We start from the raw sequence: 23,150 nt of genomic DNA on the forward strand, positions 1-23,150 counted from the left end.
CAAAATAAATTGATCGTGTTTGTTTTGTTGGAAGAAGATTTGCTGAAAACATCAGAATTTAACCACAACAACTCATAGTACGCCTAATTGTTTTGAATGTGTAAAAATATGAAGTAATCAGCAACCGTGACATAATGCGACGAGGTCATTCAGGAATTGGCGGATGGCGTAGTGAGAATCCGCGACATTTTAGACCTAGGATTGGCGGCAATCCGCATTTCAGGCCCCCAAAGAGCTATGGCATACTAGAGACACCGAGGTATTTACTCAAATATACTTTATAACTTAAATGTAAACAAAAATAAACTGTCGCACGCCATATCCGAAGTGATTAACTCGAAGTGTCAAAACAAGCCTAAGCTATTACTATAATATCTTTTTATTAAAATAATGCTTTAACAAGTAAATTTTTCGGTAGAATCAAGTTTTCTATGAAATTTAAAAATGGTAAAAGTGTAATTAAATAGTTTTTAAATGTTTTCAGATTCCCGCCACCATTCGATGGTTCAAGGTCAATGCGATTTAATAATCGCTCTGATAAGTCTGACCGAACACCATCTGTTCATTCTGATAGATATAGATTTAGAAGTAACCAAAATGTTTATCAGAGACCACATCAACAAGGGGAGAGACGGTTACCGTCTTCACTGCAATGGACTAGGCAAACAGGTGATAGTCACAGAAACACATCCATAGCATCAAACAATTATTATGAAGATCAACCCATTGATCAGTTTCATCCTAATAGAATGAGTGAGATTGATAAAAGGCATATTCCCCAAATGAGAGAAGTATACAAACCACCTTTAATTTCACCATGGGAAGTAAATCACCCATTACATCATTCTAGTGGAAAAGAAGATAATGTATACAGACATGATAGAGGTCATCCAAACAAACCATCTGCAGCTTCCATGGAGTATACTGGGCATAGACCACCTGCATCTGATCACTATGGCTGCAATCCTACATCAGTTATTGATAGCACTAATACATTTAGCCGTTCAGTAGATGCTACAGTTGATTTAGTAAGAAAAAGATTGCTAAACCGCAGTGACCCACAGAATACTACTGATAACTTTGAGAATTGTCAAGATACAGCTGAGGATGGTCAAAAGTCACAAACAAGTAGTACCTTTCGAAATAATCAAAATGAGCAACCTCTAAGAAAAAAGTATCAAAGGCAACGTCATACTGACAAATCAAGTTGTGATAAAATAAGAAGCAAAATTGTACATCAACTGTTTAAAATGGATAAGGAGAAAATTCACAAACTTATGGACAATCCAAATTCTTCAACAAAATTTGAATATGCTATAAGTAGCTTGATAACAGAATCACAAAACAGCTTCAATAGACATCTAAGATCAGCTGCTGAGAAAACCCTATGTGGATCCAGTACTGATTTCATTGAAAATGATAATAATACTATTTATGAAGACACATTTATGAAACAGATGCAATGTATGCTAGATCCACAAGATACTGTATTCCTGGAAGATATTAAGCCATTTGTAATGGCTGAAATAACTAAGGTATTACAGTTAAATGAATATGATCAAAATGTTCATATAGGTGATGATGGCATTGCTACCAATAGTCATGATGAACATCAAAATTATAATCTGCATCAAAATAATAATAACTTTAATCATGAGGAATTTTCTACTGAAGATATTTACTCTGGGCTAAATAATATTTCACCAACAGGTTATCAGAGACCAAAAAGTGTTGAACCTACCACTAATAATTATGGTGCATATGAAGATAACCTACCACATTATGGAGATTCTAAACATCTTTTTGATCGGAGACACAGAACAAAAAGTTTTAGTTTTATGCAGGGTGGTACCTCTGAGATCAATTTTTATGGAAGAGAACTAGGAGATAAACCAAATGAAACTATAACTGGGGTTCCACAAGATTTATTTGATTCTAATGGAGATCAGCTCTCAGAAGATGAGGATCCATTTGCTGAATTAGATAAGCAGTATCATGTTGCAGTAGATCATGACTTCATTGAACAGGATGACATACTTAGCCCAAAACATGATAAAGATTTATATAACAGTAACTCCATAAAAACTTTTAAAGTAGAACCCTTATCGCCAGATAAAAACTTAAAAAGCATTGATAAGGATATTGAGAAACAAATTTTTAATATGGCTCAGTCACCTTTAAAATTATCACTACCCATTAATAATACGTCAATCAAACAGGAGACTAAAGAAGCGCTTATAGAATGTAAAGAAGAATCATTATGCTGTTCTAACATTTTGTCTTTAGAAGAAAATAATGGGGACAGCACCAGTCATAATAATGATAAAACCAACAAACAATATGACGCTGCATTCCAGGAAATCACCAAACAAACTGATACCACAGATCTGTCAAGTAATCTTAAATCCCCATTATCTAATCCCCGAAAACGGTCAATTGACCAAAGGCCATCACACCGTAAGGAAAAACGGAAAAAATCAGAATCTGAATCAAGTAAACAAATTCTTAATAAAAATATCATAATAAATGTAAATGATTGTGCTTCTAAATCTTCAGATAAATGTGAAACCTCAAAACCAATATTTAACTTATTTTTCTCAAAGGAACAAAGTAAGCTTGTACCAAAAGATAATAAGACAGGTTCAAATGACAAAAACTATACAGAAAAACATGTCAAAAGAAAAGAAACACCAAAAAGGACAACTGAAAAAAATAGTAAACGAAAAGATTCCACATCTTCAACACATCTCTCAAGTCCTACAGAAAACAGCCATATTAATAATGATGGTGATACAAATGCCACAACAACGACATCTAGCCAATGTGATAACCAAACTAAATCAGAGACAAAAACCATCCTAAAGCCAATAGATATGTTTAATGAAAATCCAAAGAAAACTAATTTAATTCATCAAGCACATAGAAATACTGCCCCTACTCCAAGTTCTACTTCCAACATTGAGTTAAACAAGAAAAGCAAACTTAAGGGACCTTTATGTAAACAGTTAATGAAAAGGCATATTGCTATTCAGGTCATAAGAAAAATGCATGCAAAGCAAACACAAACACCACCATCTAAGTGTGGCACACAGTCATGTCAAGCTAAAAAGAAGTATGCTACTAAATCGATACAAACTGATGTGAATATTCCAGATAAAACTGGCAACAAGTCAAATGATGCATTTGAAAGAATGAAAGAAATTGATTTAGAGATACAAGTTTTATTACAAGAAAAGTTTAAACTGTACAGCTCCATTGAAAGCAAAGATACTGGAACTAGCTCAATGCAAACATTAGGTATGACAGTTCTAAATGTTAGTCCTTACAATGGAGATGGTGAAAATGAAACCACAGAAGATTCACTCTCTGAAGATACAATTGTTAATGACTTTGCAAATATACCAGTAGAAGAACTGGAACAAATAGCATTGGAAACCGTACAAGAAGATGAAGACAGTAAATCCAATCAATCAAAACGATTTCGACGTCGCAAGGTTCCCTATGAGGAATCTCATTCCCAGAGCCCTGTAACAGTCCAAAAAAGAAAAAAATCAAAGCCAAAATCCCCAAATATATCTTTAATTGAGCAAATTATTACCAATGAAGGGCCAATTGAAGATGACATAACATTGTTAGATGACTCTGAAATTCCAGAAATGAAGTCGAAAAATAAAAATACGAAAAGAAAGAAAAAAGGTTCAACTCGGATTAGGTCAATCCCTAGGCGTAGAATAGTTAAACCCACAAATACTGTTCATTACACAATCAAAGAATGCTCTGTGGTTATAGAAAGAATAGATATAACACCATATAGACAACGTATATTATCTCAGGCATTGGAACCTGTTGTAGAGTTTTTGAATATAATTGAAGAGGAGCAAAGTACTGATAGAAATCGAAAAGGTATAGAAACCAATCTGAATATCATATGTGAACAGAATGTCAGCATCATTGAGGAATCTGTGGACAATGATATTCATTTTGATATGTTAGATGTCTCGGAAGATATTGTTGTTGGTGATAACTGTGAAGTAAAATCTTTGGAAGACAAAGAAGAAATCACTGAGAATGAAAATGTTGCAGTTTGTGAAGAAATAATTTTAGATAATAGTCAGTCATCCATGGAAGATGCAACTACACCAGCTATGGGTCAGGGAGGCGAGTGTAAAATGTATGATTACTCAGCAGATGAAAACTTACGCCGCGACTCTGTTGTCGTCAGTGGAAATGCTGATGCGGTTCTTGCATTAGAGGTAAATAAAGTATTTAATTTTTTAAACTTTCCCATGCCTTTTCTTATATTACAAAACGTTTTTATGCTTGACTTTAAAACAATCTGCCTACAATAACTTTCTTTCTTTTTTTTACGTATTAAATTTGTTATAAATATTGATACAAATTTTATTTAAAAAATTAAATTTATTCAATCTGTATATTATAAAAATGATTTCATTCTGTTATCCAGTGTGTGGAAAGCAATTTCCTAGCTGCTTGTCTTGATGGCAATGTCTACTATTTCAATAATGATGGGCAGCTGTTGAGCACTTTGAGAGGATCAAATCTAGCTGTCACATGCATCACCATAGTTAAAGAAAAATATGGAACCACAGTGTACACAGGTTCCTTGGATTCCAGGATACGATATTACGACTTAGAGGTTTGAATACTTGGTTAACTGTATTTCTTTGTCTTGCATCATAATCCTAACTAATATTATAAATGCGAAGGTGTGTTCTAAGAAAGCAACCAATCAACTCGATTTTTGGCGTCGAGTTTGTAGAAAGAATGGAGAGTATATTTTGTTTCAGGAAAACAAACGTTTCCCTGGGTATTTGTAAAAAACCATTATTTACGCAGGCAACAGCTAGTCTTTTTTTATAATTATACTGCTAGGAATTTATTACTTAGATATATCTGTTATGTGAATATAAGGGATTTTAAACTGTTCAAAAATTATTTTCTGTTTAAAATTTTTTTGACAATTTTTGACTATTACATCTGCATGCCAATAAATTAATCATACATAATTATTTCAGACTGGTTTGGAAAAAGGCCTAGAGTGCAATGTTTTAAGTCCAATACAAACGATGGACCGAGCATGGGACACAGTATTTGTTGGTACAAGAACTGGATTTGTCTTGCAGTTTGAGTGTAAGGTATGAAATGGTTTATCTTTCATCAATAAAATACAATTATTCCCTTATTAATAAACCTGGTATAGCATTGGAGTAGTACAGAATATTTGTTGCACTCTGACATTTGAACATTTGTCATGGGTTTTTAATTTAAGCAATAAAATCTCTTGCGTTAACCTTGCAAAGTTCCACACTCTCGGTTTGAGGATTGGTAGATCTTCACACTCTTCTAAAAATATTATGGAGATCAAATACTGTTTCATAAAATAAATAATAATAATATTACAAATTGTATTTCAGAATAACATGCTGATACCAGTTAGTTCTGTAAAATTCTCGGACCAATCTATCCTCGCGCTTCGAGCAATGAAGGAGGGACCTCGAAAAGTGCTCCTTGTGGCGGCTCGGTCAGAAAATGTGACTATCAAAGACGCACAAACTGGTCTGTTGTTACGGACTCTGGTTGGGCCTAAGATGACAGTGTACTCTCTGCTTTTTGAAGATGGCAAAGTCTTTTGCGGTACCAGCAGTCACCAGATACACGTTTTTGACTATGCAGTAAGTTTTTCTCCCACTTATGTGGTACTATAGTGTACTAAAGGACATTACTTAGCGCCCATGTATAGCTCGCCTAAGAACCAACAGTCACGAAACATAGATTACTATGTTATAATAACACCTATACAAAAGAAGATTAAAACTACTGACTCTTAGAATCTCCTTGAAGTATTTATTATCAATATCAATAATATTATTTGACAGCCGATTGGCGCAATTTGTAGCGATCCTGCATTCTGAGTCCAAGGCCGTGGGTTCGATTCCCACAACTGGAAAATGTTTGTATTATGAGCATGAAAGTTTTTCAGTGGCTGGGTGTTTGTTTATCTATATATTATAAGTATTTATGTATATTATTCATAAAAAATATTCGTCAGTCTTCTTAGTACCCATAACACAAGGTACGCTTACTTTGGGGCTAGATGGCGATGTGTGTATTGTTGTAATATATTTATTTATTGTTTTTGAGGTTATTTTGGATAATTTTGCTGTTGGAGTAAATATAAATTGGTTTTAATTGGTCGATTTTTTTTTAGATGTCCCTTTAGGTCGAGATTATCGTGTTCGCCCTTACAATATCTATAAATAAAGACAGGTTAATCAAAGGACACAAAAATCCATTAGTAGAAAAACAGAAAAATCACTCTGAACACTTAACAAAATTAAAGCTTACAAAGCCAAAGCCAGTACTTAAAAATTCCACCTAAATGAAAACTCCAAAAATCAAAAAGCATCAATAAGTTCATTTGAATAAAGAACATTTTGATTTTGACTTTTAAATATTTGTCTATCCAGAGTGGCACTCACGCGGGTACGCACTCCGGTGGTAAAGGTGCGGTGTGTCTGCGCGCGACAGGCGGGCTTCTATTCGCAGGCTGTTACGATGGCTGCGTGTACGTGTACCGCGAGAGCGAGGGCGAGCCCTTTGCGCAGATCCGTGGACCCAGCCTGATGCTGCTTTCATTGGCGGTGGTCGGCAGCAAGGTACGATATTCAGTATCAGTATTATACAGTACATTTTTAATCTAAGATTCGTTTCGACTATCTGAAGTCAATGTAAAACGGAACTTATATACATAGTTTTAAAGCTCTTCTACAGCAAATGTTATTTCAAAATAAAAACTAGGATTACAGAACTAGCGACTCTAAACGTAAAAGAAATAGGTCTATTTTGCTTTGACCTCACAGTGTTTCGATACTCGAAAAAGACTACGATTGTGTGCCATCTTATAAAGGTACACATCTATTCCCCCTCTTACTTTTTATATCGAACTGCGAGGCATCGTAGTCACTACTAGTGTGGCAAAACTATAGATCGACTATTAATAGTTAAAAATACAGGAAATCAATAGTCTATATTGGTTTTGAATCTCATCATCTTCACATCACAATCTTGATCTTCAACTCTTGATGGACTATCGGTAGTAAGTAACAATGACTACTACCGATAGTTCATACCCTATAGTCCGTACCCCGTAATAAGTTAAAGACGCTCAACATAGTCGATAGCAATTTTTTATTGTTGTTACGCGACTGTGGTCATCACTGGACTAAACTGTTTTGCTGCTTTCCACCACCAAGTGGTCTTCACAGGCAACATATTTATATGGGAAGCATAACTTATATATGTACATCTCCGTAACATAGGCCTGTTGAATAAATAGAGTTTTGAGTTGGAGTTTGGCAAATCAACTGCTGCCTAGTACTAACAAGACGATCGGCTAACAACTTATAAGAAAAATTAAATAATACTGATTAAATGCCATATTCAGATAATGTAGACAACCATTTAACATATCTTAAACTTCAAACTGACAATAAAAATACTTACTTCCTCCCCTACAGTCGTCATATACTATTTGTATTATAATTCAGTGATATTTGTTACAGATCATTGCGGGCTACAAGGACAGGAGTTTGTATATATGGAAAATACCACTTTGTATACTGCAAGAAATGATACTTTAAAGTTTCTACCGAGTTACGTAGAATACGCACCATTAAATTGTAGTTACATGTTATTTTGTCATTAAAATTTATAGGTTTAATTAAAATTAAGAAAGTGTATATTATTGTACCAGACGTATGAAGTAATAAAAGAGTTTAAATGGGTTAAATTATTTTATTTTAATATTTTTTTAGTAGCAAAGGAAATGAAAGTAGTTCTTTGTTTTAAGTCCTGTAATATTAATTTTTCATTATCTCTTGAACCTAATAACAAAATTGTTTGATAACAATAAACTATTTTATACCTAAAAATGGCAACTGAAAATCATTTAAGCTTCTTAATACTAAAATAAAATATAGCCTATATTAAAAATAGCTCCTAATTGAGATAAAATATTAAAATCCTTTCAGTAGTTTATCGAAGAGCAAAGAATTCATAACCAAATAAATATTATTACTTAGGCATTTCTCCATTTCATTCCACTACACGTTAGCCCTTGACTGCAATCTCACCTGTTGGTAAGTGATCATGCAGGCTAAAATGGTAGCTAGCCTAGTTTGTTCAACGCGGCATCATACTGGAATGCTGTTTGGTAGGTTGGTAACTAGCCAGTACCCATGCCCTTGGTAAAACTCACACACAGTGCTTAAAACCATGATAAATCTCATTAGGTTTGTGTTCTTCCATTCCGATAATGGAGCGAAGTGGTCGTATACTCACAGGCTTATAAATCATAGTGATTATATTTCAATGAAGATAATATTAAAGATTTAAGTAAACGTAAATACAAATTAGACATTGTTGTTAAAAAAGATAGTCATAATATTTAAATGTTTAATACTCGAATATATCGTCAATATTATAAGCTTCTTGTTAAAAGTAGTGTTTATATTCTCTTCGGCTTGTAATGCATCAAAAATTTATGTTTAACAATGAAGATACAGACATAACATGTTATTGGTTTCACATTAAAACATATACATATACTAATCCACAGCATTGGAATTACTAATATAATGCTAGAGTTATCAAAAATATATAAATTTTGAGTATTTATTTAGGAAGTTAAAATTCACTAAAATTTACAAATATTTTAGAACGTTATTTATTTTTGCCAAGTGGCACTCCTGCCATTTGTGAATTTCTGACTTACGTCAGTGTGGGTGTTTCAGTGTCGGCGGCCATTATTCTACGTATAATATTATAATTTTTTTGTGTTTTGCGCTGCAATAAATTTGAAACAAAGAACTGTATTCCTTTTCGTTATAATACACCACGTAAACATTTTGTTTCAAATACATTTATAGTACAAAATGAATCCGGAATAGTAAGTATCTTTTGTGCTACATCCAACAAGGATGGGCTGAATATGGTTTCAATTTTAGCATGTTCATTTTAGAATTCACAACACCTGTGTTCCTTAAGTGATGTTACATTGCAATAACCTTTAGAGCTTACATTTTTTCATCTGCTTATTTGTTACACATTAAAAAAAACCTGGTGACTCATTACGTTCATAGTACTAAAGAAATCGAAACGTAATCACGAAATTTGTGTGAAGGGTGTTCAGTTCTCTTGCTTACACTTCCGCCCGTATGATAAAAAATTGTAAACGTTCCGGCTCGACTTAGAGCTAGTTTTACTTGGTCTTCTTTGTTTGGAAAGACAATGATACGCCTCTTTCCCGAGGTCGCGGATTTGCGTGTTTATCAAATCGCAGTAAATTAAAATTGTACTTCATAGACGCGTAACTGAATCAGGTGCTTTAACATATTTGTCATTGTTTTCAGCGATTACTTGTTTAAACTCCTCTTGATTGGTGACTCTGGTGTGGGAAAATCCTGTCTCCTGCTCAGATTTGCCGACGACACTTACACAGAAAGCTATATCAGTACAATCGGTGTGGACTTTAAAATTAGGACTTTAGACTTAGATGGAAAGACAATAAAGTTACAAATATGGGACACTGCAGGACAAGAGAGATTCAGAACAATCACTTCGTCTTATTACAGAGGAGCACATGGAATCATAATTGTTTATGATTGCACAGATCAGGTATGAACTTTTAAATCTCAGTACAAGTACAATCTATGCTATCTAATCTATTTTTTTTACTCTAAACAGTAACCTATGCCCAGATATAGAGTATCCTTTCCCGTGAGGAACTGCATTTTTTGAAAGTTTAGCTGGATTGATGCCCAGGTGTAGCTTTATGATAGAAATTATTATATATTTATATATAATTTATCTAATTTCATAATGATTTGTGTATTGGCTGGGGTAAATATATATGTTTGTCTTATATATAACTGAAACATTATTGGTATATATTTAATAAAAATAATAATAGAGCTATCATATTAGTGTTTTGATCCACTGCAGAGGTAATTTGAAAATTTATAATTTTATGGTCTGGTCCTGGAATTCTCAGTTCTGGCTAGCAACTCTACTGAAAAAAGATGTTCGATATGATAAAGTGTAACAAGCACTTCATCCTTTTAATAAGATACTGTGCAGAAATTAGGGGTATTGGTGTAATATTACTGCGATACTCCTAAAAGATTAGCCCACTACGATCTTAGACATCATGGTTTGTAATACGCAATATAAGTGCAATATAGCTCTATGATGGAGGTCCCAGGTTTAACCTCAGCAGGGGCAATCTAGGAATATATAATTCCTGTATTTAGTCTGGTCTGGTGGGAGGCTATGGCTGTGGCTAGTCACCACCAGAATGACAAACGTGTGCCACCAAGCGATCTAGAGATCTGCTATGATTTTGCATAGAAACCAATTTGCCACAAACATAACAGTTTAGCTTACTCTCTTACACAGACTGCATCAAAACTAGTCCTTAAAAGTAGTGAGATTAATTAAAATATTAGAAAAGATGTGTTGCACATGAAATAATACAACAAAAGAAACCTTTAAATATGATATATTTTTGTGCACTAGAATGTTTTTTGTTTGTTTTATTATGTTGACAGCTCAAGGTAATATTTTATTTGGATTACATACAGAATATACATTTCTGGTTGAATAAAACTAGAACATTTATTTAGCAGTGCATATTTTAGGTTTCATTTTCCTACTTCCTGTAATAAAAACCATATAATAAAGTTATACAGCAGAACAGTAATTATGGAAAAATTGACTTTAATTGAAATTTGTTATGAGCTTATTGTTTTTATATAATTTTCTTATGTAAAACAGTTCAATTGCTTCCTACAAAAAGGTTTTTTGACATTATTAACTTTTCTATTTCTATTTTACTAAGAAGTACTGAGAAATAAATTTTAGGACAGGTTAAAGATAATTAACCATAGGGAATGTGAGGTTATAGGATTTAATACAATTTGTGTGTACTCAGTTGGTTGGTTTATTTATTTATTAAATACCAAAGATAAAAAACAAAACATATTGAGGTGATTTATCTATAATTGCTGTAAAACTTATCATCAGCCTCTTAAGTAGTTCAGAGTTTTGACAGTTGGTACACAGTGAATGTCCGGGGCATCTAAGAATTAGATAGCATTGACAGAGAATACTTTTCAAGGTCCTAAAAAGCAACTGATATGAATCAGTAAGACTAAAATACAAAATGTCTGCCTCATTTTTTCTTTTTTCTAAGTGTACTCATTATTTTATTAACTTTTTATTTCATTAATTATAATTTAGTTACTTTACAAAAATGCTTTATGCTAAGCATTTTTATAAATAAAAAACAAAAGAAAGTGATTTATACATTAAACTTAAAAGTAATCAAATGATTATTTACAGTTATGATAAGAAAGAAAAAGGGTGAGAATGATTTTGAACATCAGCTGATCTCAGTAACCATTCTAATTTGAAAAATGATTTCTCAAAAAAGCTTGTTTATATTTCTTTGACATGTAACATTCAAAAATAGGCGACACGGCAGTAGTCAGTTAGGTTTTAAATTGAGCCGTTAAATTTATCTTGTGAAAATGGTAGATTATAAGATTTGGCATGTTGCCTATTCTTATAATTTAGTTTTGGTGTCATTCAGCATCCCAATTATCATCTGTAGGTCTGTAAGTAACACAGGTTAATGAATCATGAAGAGCACACTGACATACATACATGTGTTAGTTATAATAAGGCTATCATGGTTATCATAATATGATTAAATAATTTAATTACTTGATACACCAATTTGAGAACTTGCTGTGTTAGTTTATGATAAAAATTATCGTTACGCTTTCACGCAAAAACTACTTAACCGATTCTCATGAAACTTTGTACACATATTCTTGGAAGTGTTAGAAGTAATATAGGATACTTTTTATCCCGACATTAAGCTCGGTTCCTTTGGGAGAGGGGATGAGTGTTTGACGATTTTACACCATAACTGCGACAAATTAAAACCAATTTAAATAATTATTTTTGTACTATAGAGGTTATAATATGTGTTTAATTTTGCCTAAACTGTGGTTGGAGATGGAGGGCAGGACTCCTCAGCAGACAGCTACAAACCCCTCATTTAAGGCTTAGCGATACTGACTACATTAATTTTTTTTTAATCTACAACTAAATTTAATGCCACATCAAAAACAAACGCAGACGAAGTCGCGGGCAACTGCTGGTACTCTAAAAATGAAAACAATTATTGTTTTTTAGTATACTTGTTTCATAGCATTCTCTCCTTGTTAGTATAGTTACTCCATAGTCTACTTTGGGACTACACATTATTATTGTGATGTAAGCAAAACAAGAGCTTCAAGTTACTTTAGAAAAAATGGATATTATGAATTGGATAAATGAAATACTTAATGGCGGCCGATAATGTGATACTGTAATATTAAACCGAGAAGCAAAAATAAAGTTTTCTAGTGGCAATATCAGTATGGGTTTTCTAAATCTGCCGTACGCCTCGGTTTCTGCACGGCATCGTACCAGAACGGCTGATCGCTTGTCAACACGTCTTAGTCGGTAGGGTGATTACTAGCCACGGCCGAAGCCTCCCACCAGAAATTCAGAAATTCGAACCTTGGACCGCCGTACATCACTCAACACTGCGCCACGAAGGTCGTCATAAAGTATTGTAGTGTATGAATGATACTTTCAATTGATTAATTAGTTTAGCCATTTAAAGGGGAAATGTCGCCACCATCTTGGGCTACATGCCTTTTGGAGTTTTTTCGAAGATTTTTCTAGATTTTATTTTTATTAAGGCTTTTTTTGTTTTTAAATAATTTGAGTTTGTCTATTCTTACATAAACAATATGTTATGATAAAAAAAAAAATATCTGTCTGAATATAAAATTTGTGTTTTGTGCTAAATATTTTTGAAAATAAAAATTTTCAATTAAATAATTTCTATAATCCTCAGGACTCATTCAGTAACGTTAAACAGTGGCTAGAAGAGATTGATCGCTATGCGTGTGACAACGTCAACAAGCTGCTTGTCGGAAACAAGTGTGACCTCACAACAAAGAAGGTGGTTGACTATACCACAGCTAAGGTATGTTCGTATGTTCGTTTTTATACAAATATTTTCTTAACTTGTGTTCAGCTGTAGTCACAGAACGATATAAATAAGAGTAGTCAAGTTTTGATTTGATTCGATTAAGTTTTGAAACTACACATTGTTTTATAATGGACACAAAATTTCTTAAACCTTAAAATATTATCGTGGTATGTACCCGTTTAACTATATTCAAGAAATGTTGATTAACCACGAAAATCTTAGTTTAAAATCTTTAGGACATAAAATTATCTCTGTTTATTACTAATTTTCATTGTAATAACCAGAAAAAATTGCCCCAAAAATTATCTCTGTTTATTACTAATTTTCATTGTAATAACCAGAAACCCAAAAAAATCACGCAAATCGGTTCAGAAATAACGATCTAAATAACTTTTATCTAAATTATTGAAATACATTAAAATTGTATTTGCATCTATTGCAAAAAGTCGATTTAAAGTAAGATAGTTAGTTTGTTTAGATACTATTATCTCAAAACTCGTCTAGTTTCATCGGGTCGCCTAGCTTCAAAGTGTGTTTCCGTCTTACAGGTGCAAAGAGTGCACATTGAATGATTGTATGTTAATTTCAAAAGATAAGAAAAGTACAATGCCCTCTTTATCATCTTAGTAAAGTAAACATCTCCGAACCTTTAACATAAATAACCATTACTTTACATCTAATAAAAAGATTTTGAAGAAAGTTCAGCATCTCCTTTGTTTAGTACATTTTGGATAAATGCCAAAACTGGAACTTTCACATTCTGTATGAACACAAAACTTTTAAAGATTGGTCTTGAACTTGATAAACTTTGTAAATAACATCTCATGCAATGGAAGAAATTGTCTTTGTGATTTTTATACGATAATATTGTACTAAAGCATAGTTTCCAGCCTGGTTTTGTTTTTGTTGGACTGCTGGTAAAAAGCTAGTGTTACTTATTCTTGCTGTTAACCACATTATGGTGTTTGAAATTTTTGAGTTTGTAATAGGAAACCAGGAATGCAGCAATGATAGCGTAGTGGTAAGAGCATCGGTTTCAATTTCGGGGGGCCGAGGTCGGAACCCATGAAAGTGAAAGTTGTCTATAATGTTTCCAATGGTGTGTGGAGTCCACCAATCCGCACTGCGAGCGTGGTGGACTATGCCTAGACCCTTCTCATTCTGAGAGGAGAACCCCTTCCTTGTGGGCTGGTAATAGTTTGATGATGTCAAAATCAAAGTCAAAAATATCTTTATTCAAGTAAGGTACAGTCGTCTATAATGTTTTCAAAGGCATGTAGAGTCCATATTGGATAGAAGCAGGCGTTACTTTGCGGAAATCCATAATATATTATGAAAATTAAGCGTAATTTGCTATATACACTCCGCGAACAGCAGCATAATCTGTATGGTGTAATTTATAATTACTTCAATCCGTATACTCAACACCACCACAGATCCTCGGCAATGTACCCTCTACGTACGTTTCGCTCCGAAACCGGAGCATCCTCAGGAGATGTTGACTTTACAATGAATAATTGTTAAGTGACCACCAATCCACGCACTGCCAGAGTGCCAGCCAATTGTAGGAGGAGACCTGTGCCCTGTAATGGACTGGTAATATGTTGATATGATGATGATGATGACTAGGAAACCATAATTAGGGGCAGGTTATCCATAGCCAGTTTTTCTATTACAATGATGGAAATTAACTTGTTGTGCCTGCAGCAATATGCAGAGCAACTGGGAATACCATTCCTCGAGACGTCAGCGAAGAACTCCACGAACGTGGAGCAGGCGTTTATGACAATGGCGGCAGAGATTAAGGCGCGCGTAGGGCCGCCGTCCGCGGGCACAGCGCCCGGCGGACCTGCCGTCAAGATCGACCAAGGCCGCCCCATCGACACCGGCAAGTCGTCCTGCTGCTGAACACGACGCACACGGTACGCAGACATACTTATTTCCTAGTTGTAGAAGATGTTCATGACTGATAGCAGAGACATAGGTTTGCGGAGTCGCAGTCTGCGGTCATCGTTTTCGTCTAGTAGTGTCGAGATCGAACAACGTCACAATATCGATACCAACGAGTCGTCCTGCTGTTAAACACGACGAACACGGCACGCACACATCCACATTTCCTAGTTGTATCGTAAATGTATCCTGCTAGTTTGCTGTCAAGATCGACCTAAGCACCGGCAACATCGGCAAGTTTTCCTGCTGCTGAACACGCCGCACACGTTCTTATGTGCTAGTTGTAGGATGATCGTAGATGTACAATGATGATAGTTCACGACTGATGGCAGAGACATAGGTTTGCGGAGTTGCCGTAATCGGTCATCGTTTCCGGCGAGTAGTGTCGAGATCGACCAACGTAACAATATCGACACCAACAAATCGTCTTGCTGTTAAACACGACGCACACGGCACGCGCACATCCATATTTCCTAGTTGGATGATAATTAAAGTTCCTGACGATGATGGCGAAAACTAAGGCTTGCGGTGACGTCGTCTGCAGGTATCGTTTCTAGCTAGTTTGCTCTCAAGATCCACCATAGTCAGCATTTCGACACCAACAAGTCGGCGCTGTTAAATACGACACACGTGGTATGCACACATTCTTAGGATCCAAGTTGTTCGATGATTATAGTTCCTGACGATCATGACCGACGCCAAGGTGCTGGGATTTGTCATCCTTGGGCCAAGATTGCAGTCAAGATCGGCAAGGCCCCATCGAATACACCGTAACGTCAGAGTAAAATTTAACTTTTCAAACCTGGTTTTAGCATTAGATTCATACACAATTTTATTTATGCGGAAAATTAGTAAAATTAAATGTGGTCTCTAAAATTACAAGCTTCGAAGCAGAAATGACAAAGGGCAGGGCACATAGCCCGGAGAACCGTTGGACCGGTGCTGGAGTCTAGACCCCGATTTGGTGAGTTCAGTGTTGGTAGACAATAGATGGACAGACGCGCGAAAAAAGCCAAGTCGCAGGGAGTCCCTGGATACAATTGGCACAAAATCGTAGAAGGTGGAAATCCCTACAAAATAGCATACCTAGGTCTAGCAGTGGCCGTCCTGTGGTTGAGATAATGATGATGACTTTCAATCCATCTTCACTATTTAGAAACTAAAAGACAGGCGATTTAATTTTTTCTTTCTCCTATTACCACAGGCTGGCGGCAAGTGACAGCGCGTGGGTCGACACTCTGGCCGCTAACCGGCAATAAAAATGCAATTACCACAAAATGTTTCATGATCGCATCCCTATTATAAATAAAGTTAAATTATATATATTATAGTGCCGAGCTTCTGCTCGTCGTAACGTTACGTCATAAGCTAACTCCATTTAAGTTGCTACTGTCCGGTATATCGTTAGTTAAATGGAAAACGAGGTGGAATGGATGCGTGTATGTTTATACATGTTTATATATAATGAGTATCGTAGGTTAATTTCGTGCTGTAATTCCAATATAATATTCAAGGAGACCGAAAAGTAAATTAGTTGAGTTGAAATGTCTTTAAAAAAAAAAGTTGTCTATACTGATTATTGTCGACGGCGACATATCTTAAGCGACGTTGTATTCTGTGTTAATATGAACAAACTATATAATATGTGGCCAAGGAAAAGCTACTTGCGAGATATAGAGTATGAAACGATGTTAATATCTTTGTAATTTTTTTACAGACAAATAACGTTTAAAGTCATTGATTCCATTGATTATTTACTCGTTGGCATCACTTAAACAAAAACAGAACTGAATATTTGCCAGAATCGTTTAGGTTCTATTTGATAATGTGTTTTTATTGCCGTGATACTGTTACAGAGTGCCTAGAAAGAACGCAATCTTCTTACAATACTGGGAAACAGTTATTGTCACTAGATGGCGCTTTTTGAATTCCACACAATCGTAGTTTACGTTAACGCGATCGAAAAGTTAGCTAGAAAATCTCACACTAGGAATTCTGATCACAAAAAACAATGCACAATATACGCGGATTTAGTTGACCGTGTAATACGCGTGATTTACACTTTGTCAGGTGTCAAGTGATTAGTGAAATCAGCGTGTAAATAAGGTTCCGCTTTGTTTACATTTGACCATCACTGTATTTTTGTACTCTTTGGTGTTCAATAAATATGTATTTAATTATTCATTTGTCACTTAACGTAAACTGATCACTTATTAAGTGCGCGTGCACTTAATAAAGTGTAAATCAGGTCTTTGGTTTAACACCATACATAAACTTACGTAGCTGGTACGATCCACCCAATTTTATGCTATCAAATAGTGCCTTCAATTAACTTCTTGGTCTTCTAAAATATAAAATACAGGCTAGACCTGAGCGCGACGCAATATGCGAAATGTTATGTGTTTTTGTATCTAGTTTAATGAACCTTGTGAGATCATCGGTTCTTGAGGTGAACAGTTAAAAATGGCTATCCAATACGAGTTTGATGATAAATTTAATACATGGTCAATTTTTACCAGAATTGTTAAGGTCGAAGTGTAATATTAATATACTCTTTTTAAACATTTTGGATTTTACAATGCCGAGTTAATCGTAAGTTTAGTAGGTACCTACATGGTTAATATTTATCAGAATAATATTTCGATATTTGTCTAAAAATAAAAATGTTTCCAGCCTAATAAAGCTCATCAAGTTTTAGGATTTTGCCGTGTTTCGGTACTTACTCTTGATTACTTTACTAAAATTACTTTTTAATACATCAACGGTTTGGGAGTCGCCACCAAATAGTCTAATAAACTCGAAAAAAATTCACTACGTAAGTAATCATTAAGAAAAATTTGAGAAAACTATAAAAAGTTACTGTTAAAAATAACAATGTATTAAGTTTACAATAAATAAGTTTGGAGTTATTACGGGGATCGTATAAAATGTAGCTCAACTGATTGCTTATCTATTTGTGCTGATGACGTGATCTGCCTTTTTATTCCTGAAGCTCTTAAAGTTTTAGTACGAGATGGTTAACCTCGCAAGCTTCGATAGTTTTCGAGTATTTGATAGAAAGTTGTTCTTATAGCCGGATTATTTGGGTGGAACGTTATGAAATAATAATCGATATCTGTCTATAAAACAGTCGTCATAAGGTCCAATATACTTTGACTTATAGTCTTAAATACTGGGAATCCAAAAAAACCATACAAGCGAAAACATCATGGCGAATCTTGGACTTATCTCTCGCGGAGGTGAACCCTAACGTGCTGGCCACGGGATATAATATATACTCGGATACGTCCATATATTTGTGTCAATCACTAGACTTCACGCAGAAGTAGCCAGCAACAGCTCGGGAATTATGATTTGAAAATAGGCGTTTGTGACGATTGTTAGCAGATTTGCGTGTAATCTAAATCATCAGAGATCAGTTGCGCTGCCAACTTTATAAAAAAGGAAAATTCTGTTGATGTTTGTAAGTACATGTAATTCGAACTTAACCGTGTCTGAACGTTGTCCATTTCGTGCGTAGGCTAATTTTGTTAGTCCAAGCTTCTGTTGAGTTTCTTCGTTTTAATCGTCACCGAGGTACTAATTTTTTTTTATAACTTCGTCTGCACTGGGTGTTATTCTGTATAGGTATATAATGTTATTTATCTCGAAGATTTAAATCGTAGATAAACCCTTACCTTCATTTAACATCGGCTAAACAGTGTGCGAACTCACTCATTTATAAGTGTCAACAGTGGCCGAAAAAGCTAGACATACAATGAATGTCATACGGCAGAGATCTTAAACTGATTGGTAATAACAATTTACATAGTGCCAGGGCATATTTTCGATTGAAGTTTTTGATTTATAATATATCTATCTTAAACGCGTACTGGGGTTGTGCTGTGTTCAAAATTTTGTGTTAGAATCCCTTATTTCGAAGACTTAACGTAGGTGTATATTTTAACACAAAATTGTAGATATAGCAAATTGGCCTTAGTGAAATTAGACAGATGTATAGTAAACTTACGTATAGCCATCGATTACAATCAAGCGGGAACATAGTATTAATTAAAAGACATATTCAATAATATATACCGATGATACTATCACTTTGATGATGTGATAATTAAAAAAAATATATATGCATATGTATCGCTCGATGTTTTAAATAACAATATGTACAGCTGCATAGTTTGAGATATGTTAAGGAAATCGTGCTAATTTAGTTTCAACTTTTTTCCTATCCATCCTTCTGACAAAGGATGGCACTATATTAAAACCTGTCAGTTTATGGAATAGGTATACGCATTTATCAATTATGATAGTAAATTCTTTAACATAAAAGATACATTTATAATGATATTTTAACGTAAATCTGTCGCTGGGTCGAAATATCTATAGTGAAAAAATTGTGTATATGTAAATTATTGTGAAAATAATACTTTAAAATTATGAAAATTCATGTTTGGATGTACAAGGCAATTATGATTACACAGCTGCCGGGTATTGTATGAAATGTATTGTTAAAAGATTGTAACATTGTAGCCCTCTTAAAATATCCGTGGAGAATCTAAAAAGTATTTTGCCACGCTCTGACATTTGAAAGTTGCGGTTAGTTGAAGTGTGACAAAAAAACCTGCGTTACTGTTAACGCGACGTTACGGGACGTTTATCAACAAGAGCAGTGTTACGATTATAAACATTTAAGCTGTCTGCTATTTAATATACAATTTCAAATTAAAGAAATTTACTCACTTGCAATAATATTCCCAAAAAAAACCTCAAACGGAAATGTATACTACTTTTGATAATTCATAAATTGAAATCGATATATATCAAGACCGGGTCTAAAAGTATTGCTATATTTTTCCATACGTTACATTGCACGTACCTATTCCATTAGAGATTTGTGTGAAACTGAATTAGCACTAAGCCTTTGATATTTTAATAAGGTTGGATACGCCAAGGTAAATGAAAACCTATTGTATTGTCAGTATCAATTTAAAATATATTCATCCAGTGAGTTATATGTGATATTGGCAGAACGTTTTGCACATTATTTATTGTTAGCGCAAGTACTTACAAGTCATAAACGAGAAATTAATTACCAACTTATAAATAGAACCTTTGTTTCTCATCAACTTAAATCATTAAGTATTATGAATTCAAAAACTATAATGCATTGTTATTTACAATATCGGGCCGAATGATAAATTATTTTATTGTTTCGATAATATTAATTCTAACTTACTGTAATGTTATTTTTGTACTATTATGTGAAGAATGTTAAGTTTACTTAATCGATCCGCTAACCCACTGTAATTCTGTATTGAGGGTTTCTTAGAAATTAAAACAGTATGCTATTAAAAGATGTTTTATTTTTCTTCATATCAATTAATTTAACACATTTTTAACTTAAAATCCCTATTTATGTACGTAATTAGTTGCTAAGGTGATTTGATTTTTTTTATTACGTAACTAGTTGTTTTTTTTATCATATTCACAAATGTCGGTAGGCTCTAAACCTTCTAAGCGTAGATAACTTCTTGGATTGGTATAAAGCCTTCTAGTAATAACCGGTTAAAAAGCTATGTTTTCTTTATTCACCACTGTATGCTGGCCCTTGATTGCAATCTCACCTGATGTTAAGTGACGATGCAGTCTAAGATGATAGCGGATTAACCAATTGGAGGTATTAATTTAACCCTCAGATTTCCACGCCATTGTACCGGAAATCGCTTAGCGGCAAGTCTTTGTCGGTAGGGTGGGAACTAGCCACGGCCGAAGCCATCCACCAGACAAAGGTTGGGCAGACAGCCTGTCTCCAGAATAGGTAACTGAAAATGCTATGCCGTTAACAGGATTTTGACCCACTTTCTGTGCCTTAAATTGGTAAATTGGAGTTACATATACACAATTATTATGTTATTTATTTAATGACACTTATTTTTTTATTATACAAGAGTGACTTATTTATGATTCTAACAGCAACAATTCATCATGTATTCGTAGTCGTGACAGAGCCCGTGCAAGTTAAGAGGACATTGCAGAAAGTCTGGACAGAGGACTGGCACCCTATCTGTAAAAAATATCAATAACCAATTTAATAATAGTTGAAACTTTTATGACCTGATTCTCTATCGTAAAAACCTCGGTGCACGATATGCATTTTGTGTGATTTTGTAACTTTTTTGACACCGCGAGTTTTCAGTCACAAATGTATGCATAAAGGTACTAACAAACTCCGAATAAGTAGGTAATAGAAAACCACCGGATCTACAATTTTCCAGAGCGATTGGCCTTTGCGCCACTCCCATTTTTAATTAATATAGAATTTAAAAAAAAAAAAATCTAAACGATGAAGACTGAAATTTCCTTGGCAATAGACAAAGGTATGTAATAAAAAGGATGAATTCCAAAATCAAATTAGTAATCGATTGTAGGTGCGACACATCGCCGATATAAAAGAGACTAAAAAAGATTTCTTCAAACTACAGGCCGGCCGTGGCTAATTGGGTTTAAGATCTCCATCTAGATCTGGAGTTGGGGCTAGGATGGAACGCGGTTCCTTTTAAAATGCTTTGAATCCTAGACATACTGAATAGGAAATAGGGACACCGGCCACTATATCCCAAAACCAAACGGTTTATACTGGAAAAGTATTAAACTTACCAAGTCCATAGGCGCAACCGCAGCAGAAGCCGTGTATGATCGCTTCGTCGTCCTCACAGCCGTGTGGCGGGCATCCGTTACACCGAACTCCCACGCCGAGCCACGGCATGTTCCCTATTAAAACAAAAATAAGCATGTCTCAACTTAACTGGTCCCCCAACTCTTAACTAAGTACCTGATGGAACAAACTAAGTATCGGACTATCGGTGTCATTGGATAGTTTCCGAAGATCTCACCTTGTATCTAAACTATACCTATCAACACAACGAACTCACAATGATATTCAGAGTTCTTTACAGCAACCCCCAATCATGTAACAATTAAAAAAAACTCACGAAATGCATGCTAAGTATTTTTTAGATTTTCTTACTTTATTTTACTAATGGAAGTTCACATTTCACATTGGAAGTTTCACCGCCGACATATTTGTTCCATCCACTTGATCCCAGTATATATAGGTACCTTAGGTAGTTATGAAGTAAATAATGCATAGAATTTATTAGACGAGTAGAGCTTACCTACCTAAGTTACCTAAAAATGTTATACATAAATTACATAGGTACATTTAAATAATTACTTACATCTCGGTGCTTTCCTAACCGCATTCAAACCTATTGCTGAATCAGATGAACGAAAAAAGAATCCTTTACATTCGGCACTTAAAAAAAATATTAAAAATAAACCAAAATATATTCTGGTTAAATACATTGTAATACGTAAGATCAAGGTAAGTAATGAGACAAATCTTGAGCTTTATTCTTCTTATATACATGGTCTTCCAATCTAAACCAGATTAGTAAATGCTTATGCTTACTAAACAGGCGGTAATTAGTTTTAGGTCATTGTCACAGAGATAACATTTACTTAAATATTTTAAAGTACTGTAATATATTTCTTGAGTCACTTGCATAATATCTAATCCATACTTAAATATGACGTGATCTCATTAAAGGGATGTACCTAGAGTTTCTACCTACCACACTTCTCCAATGCCAGGAATTCATCTTCCTCGTCGTCCTATAATTGAACCACATGTCTTCGTCCGCGTTCAATCTGATAAGTTACCCATAAATATCTACAAACACTTCCGCTATCCTAGAAGGTAAATCTCGATCCACCGCGTCGACTCGTCCGCCTATCTTACTCAAGACAAAACAATATATTTATAATCGGCTAGATTTACCCTGGATAAGAAGCGGTGATAGCGCATTGGGCAGGAGCTCGACTTCACATTCGGGGGGCCGAGTTCGAATCCCAGCACGCACCACTTTTCTAAGTTATGTGCATTTTAAGTAATTGAAATATCACTTGCTTCAACGTTGGAGGAAAACAACGTGACAAAACCCGCATGCCTGAGAGTTTTACACAATGTTCCCAAAAGTCAAGTCCACCAATCCGCACTAATCCAGCGTGG

General features: G+C 34.6%; 3 protein-coding genes across 3 annotated transcripts; 2 read left to right on the forward strand and 1 right to left on the reverse strand.

Annotated features, from left to right (window-relative positions):
* LOC120631967 lies at nt 1–7,805 on the forward strand. The gene is made up of 7 exons (XM_039901682.1): nt 1–259; nt 485–4,253; nt 4,466–4,657; nt 5,037–5,156; nt 5,436–5,693; nt 6,489–6,677; nt 7,584–7,805. The coding sequence occupies exons 1-7, from the start codon at nt 135–137 to the stop codon at nt 7,659–7,661; spliced, it is 4,731 nt and encodes a 1,576-aa protein (XP_039757616.1). The 5' UTR covers nt 1–134; the 3' UTR covers nt 7,662–7,805.
* Nucleotides 7,806–8,788: 983 nt separating this feature from the next.
* On the forward strand, nt 8,789–20,435 carry LOC120631851 (ras-related protein Rab-1A). Its single transcript, XM_039901507.1, has 5 exons — nt 8,789–8,968; nt 9,432–9,696; nt 12,995–13,126; nt 14,840–15,054; nt 16,287–20,435. The coding sequence occupies exons 1-4, from the start codon at nt 8,955–8,957 to the stop codon at nt 15,038–15,040; spliced, it is 612 nt and encodes a 203-aa protein (XP_039757441.1). The 5' UTR covers nt 8,789–8,954; the 3' UTR covers nt 15,041–15,054; nt 16,287–20,435.
* Nucleotides 20,436–21,023: 588 nt separating this feature from the next.
* On the reverse strand, nt 21,024–22,444 carry LOC120632381. The gene is made up of 3 exons (XM_039902241.1): nt 22,318–22,444; nt 21,737–21,850; nt 21,024–21,143 (listed from the first exon to the last, which is right to left on the reverse strand). The coding sequence occupies exons 1-3, from the start codon at nt 22,442–22,444 to the stop codon at nt 21,046–21,048; spliced, it is 339 nt and encodes a 112-aa protein (XP_039758175.1). The 3' UTR covers nt 21,024–21,045.
* Nucleotides 22,445–23,150: the final 706 nt, after the last annotated feature.

Source organism: Pararge aegeria, chromosome 19 (genome assembly GCF_905163445.1).
Source record: "Pararge aegeria chromosome 19, ilParAegt1.1, whole genome shotgun sequence".
NCBI classification, from domain to species: Eukaryota; Metazoa; Arthropoda; class Insecta; order Lepidoptera; family Nymphalidae; genus Pararge; species Pararge aegeria.

Excerpts from the sequence above, each read along its gene's own strand:
- LOC120631967 (XM_039901682.1), top strand. The coding sequence starts at position 135 with ATGCGACGAGGTCATTCAGGAATTGGCGGATGGCGTAGTGAGAATCCG. Across the intron at positions 4,658-5,036 it reads TACGATATTACGACTTAGAG|ACTGGTTTGGAAAAAGGCCT; the intron begins GTTTGAATACTT and ends TAATTATTTCAG. Across the intron at positions 5,694-6,488 it reads TACACGTTTTTGACTATGCA|AGTGGCACTCACGCGGGTAC; the intron begins GTAAGTTTTTCT and ends TTGTCTATCCAG.
- LOC120631851 (XM_039901507.1), top strand. Across the intron at positions 9,697-12,994 it reads TTTATGATTGCACAGATCAG|GACTCATTCAGTAACGTTAA; the intron begins GTATGAACTTTT and ends TATAATCCTCAG. Across the intron at positions 13,127-14,839 it reads TTGACTATACCACAGCTAAG|CAATATGCAGAGCAACTGGG; the intron begins GTATGTTCGTAT and ends TTGTGCCTGCAG.
- LOC120632381 (XM_039902241.1), bottom strand. The coding sequence starts at position 22,444 with ATGTATTTAACCAGAATATATTTTGGTTTATTTTTAATATTTTTTTTA. Across the intron at positions 21,851-22,317 it reads GGTTAGGAAAGCACCGAGAT|GGAACATGCCGTGGCTCGGC; the intron begins GTAAGTAATTAT and ends TTGTTTTAATAG. Across the intron at positions 21,144-21,736 it reads CGGTTGCGCCTATGGACTTG|ATAGGGTGCCAGTCCTCTGT; the intron begins GTAAGTTTAATA and ends TATTTTTTACAG.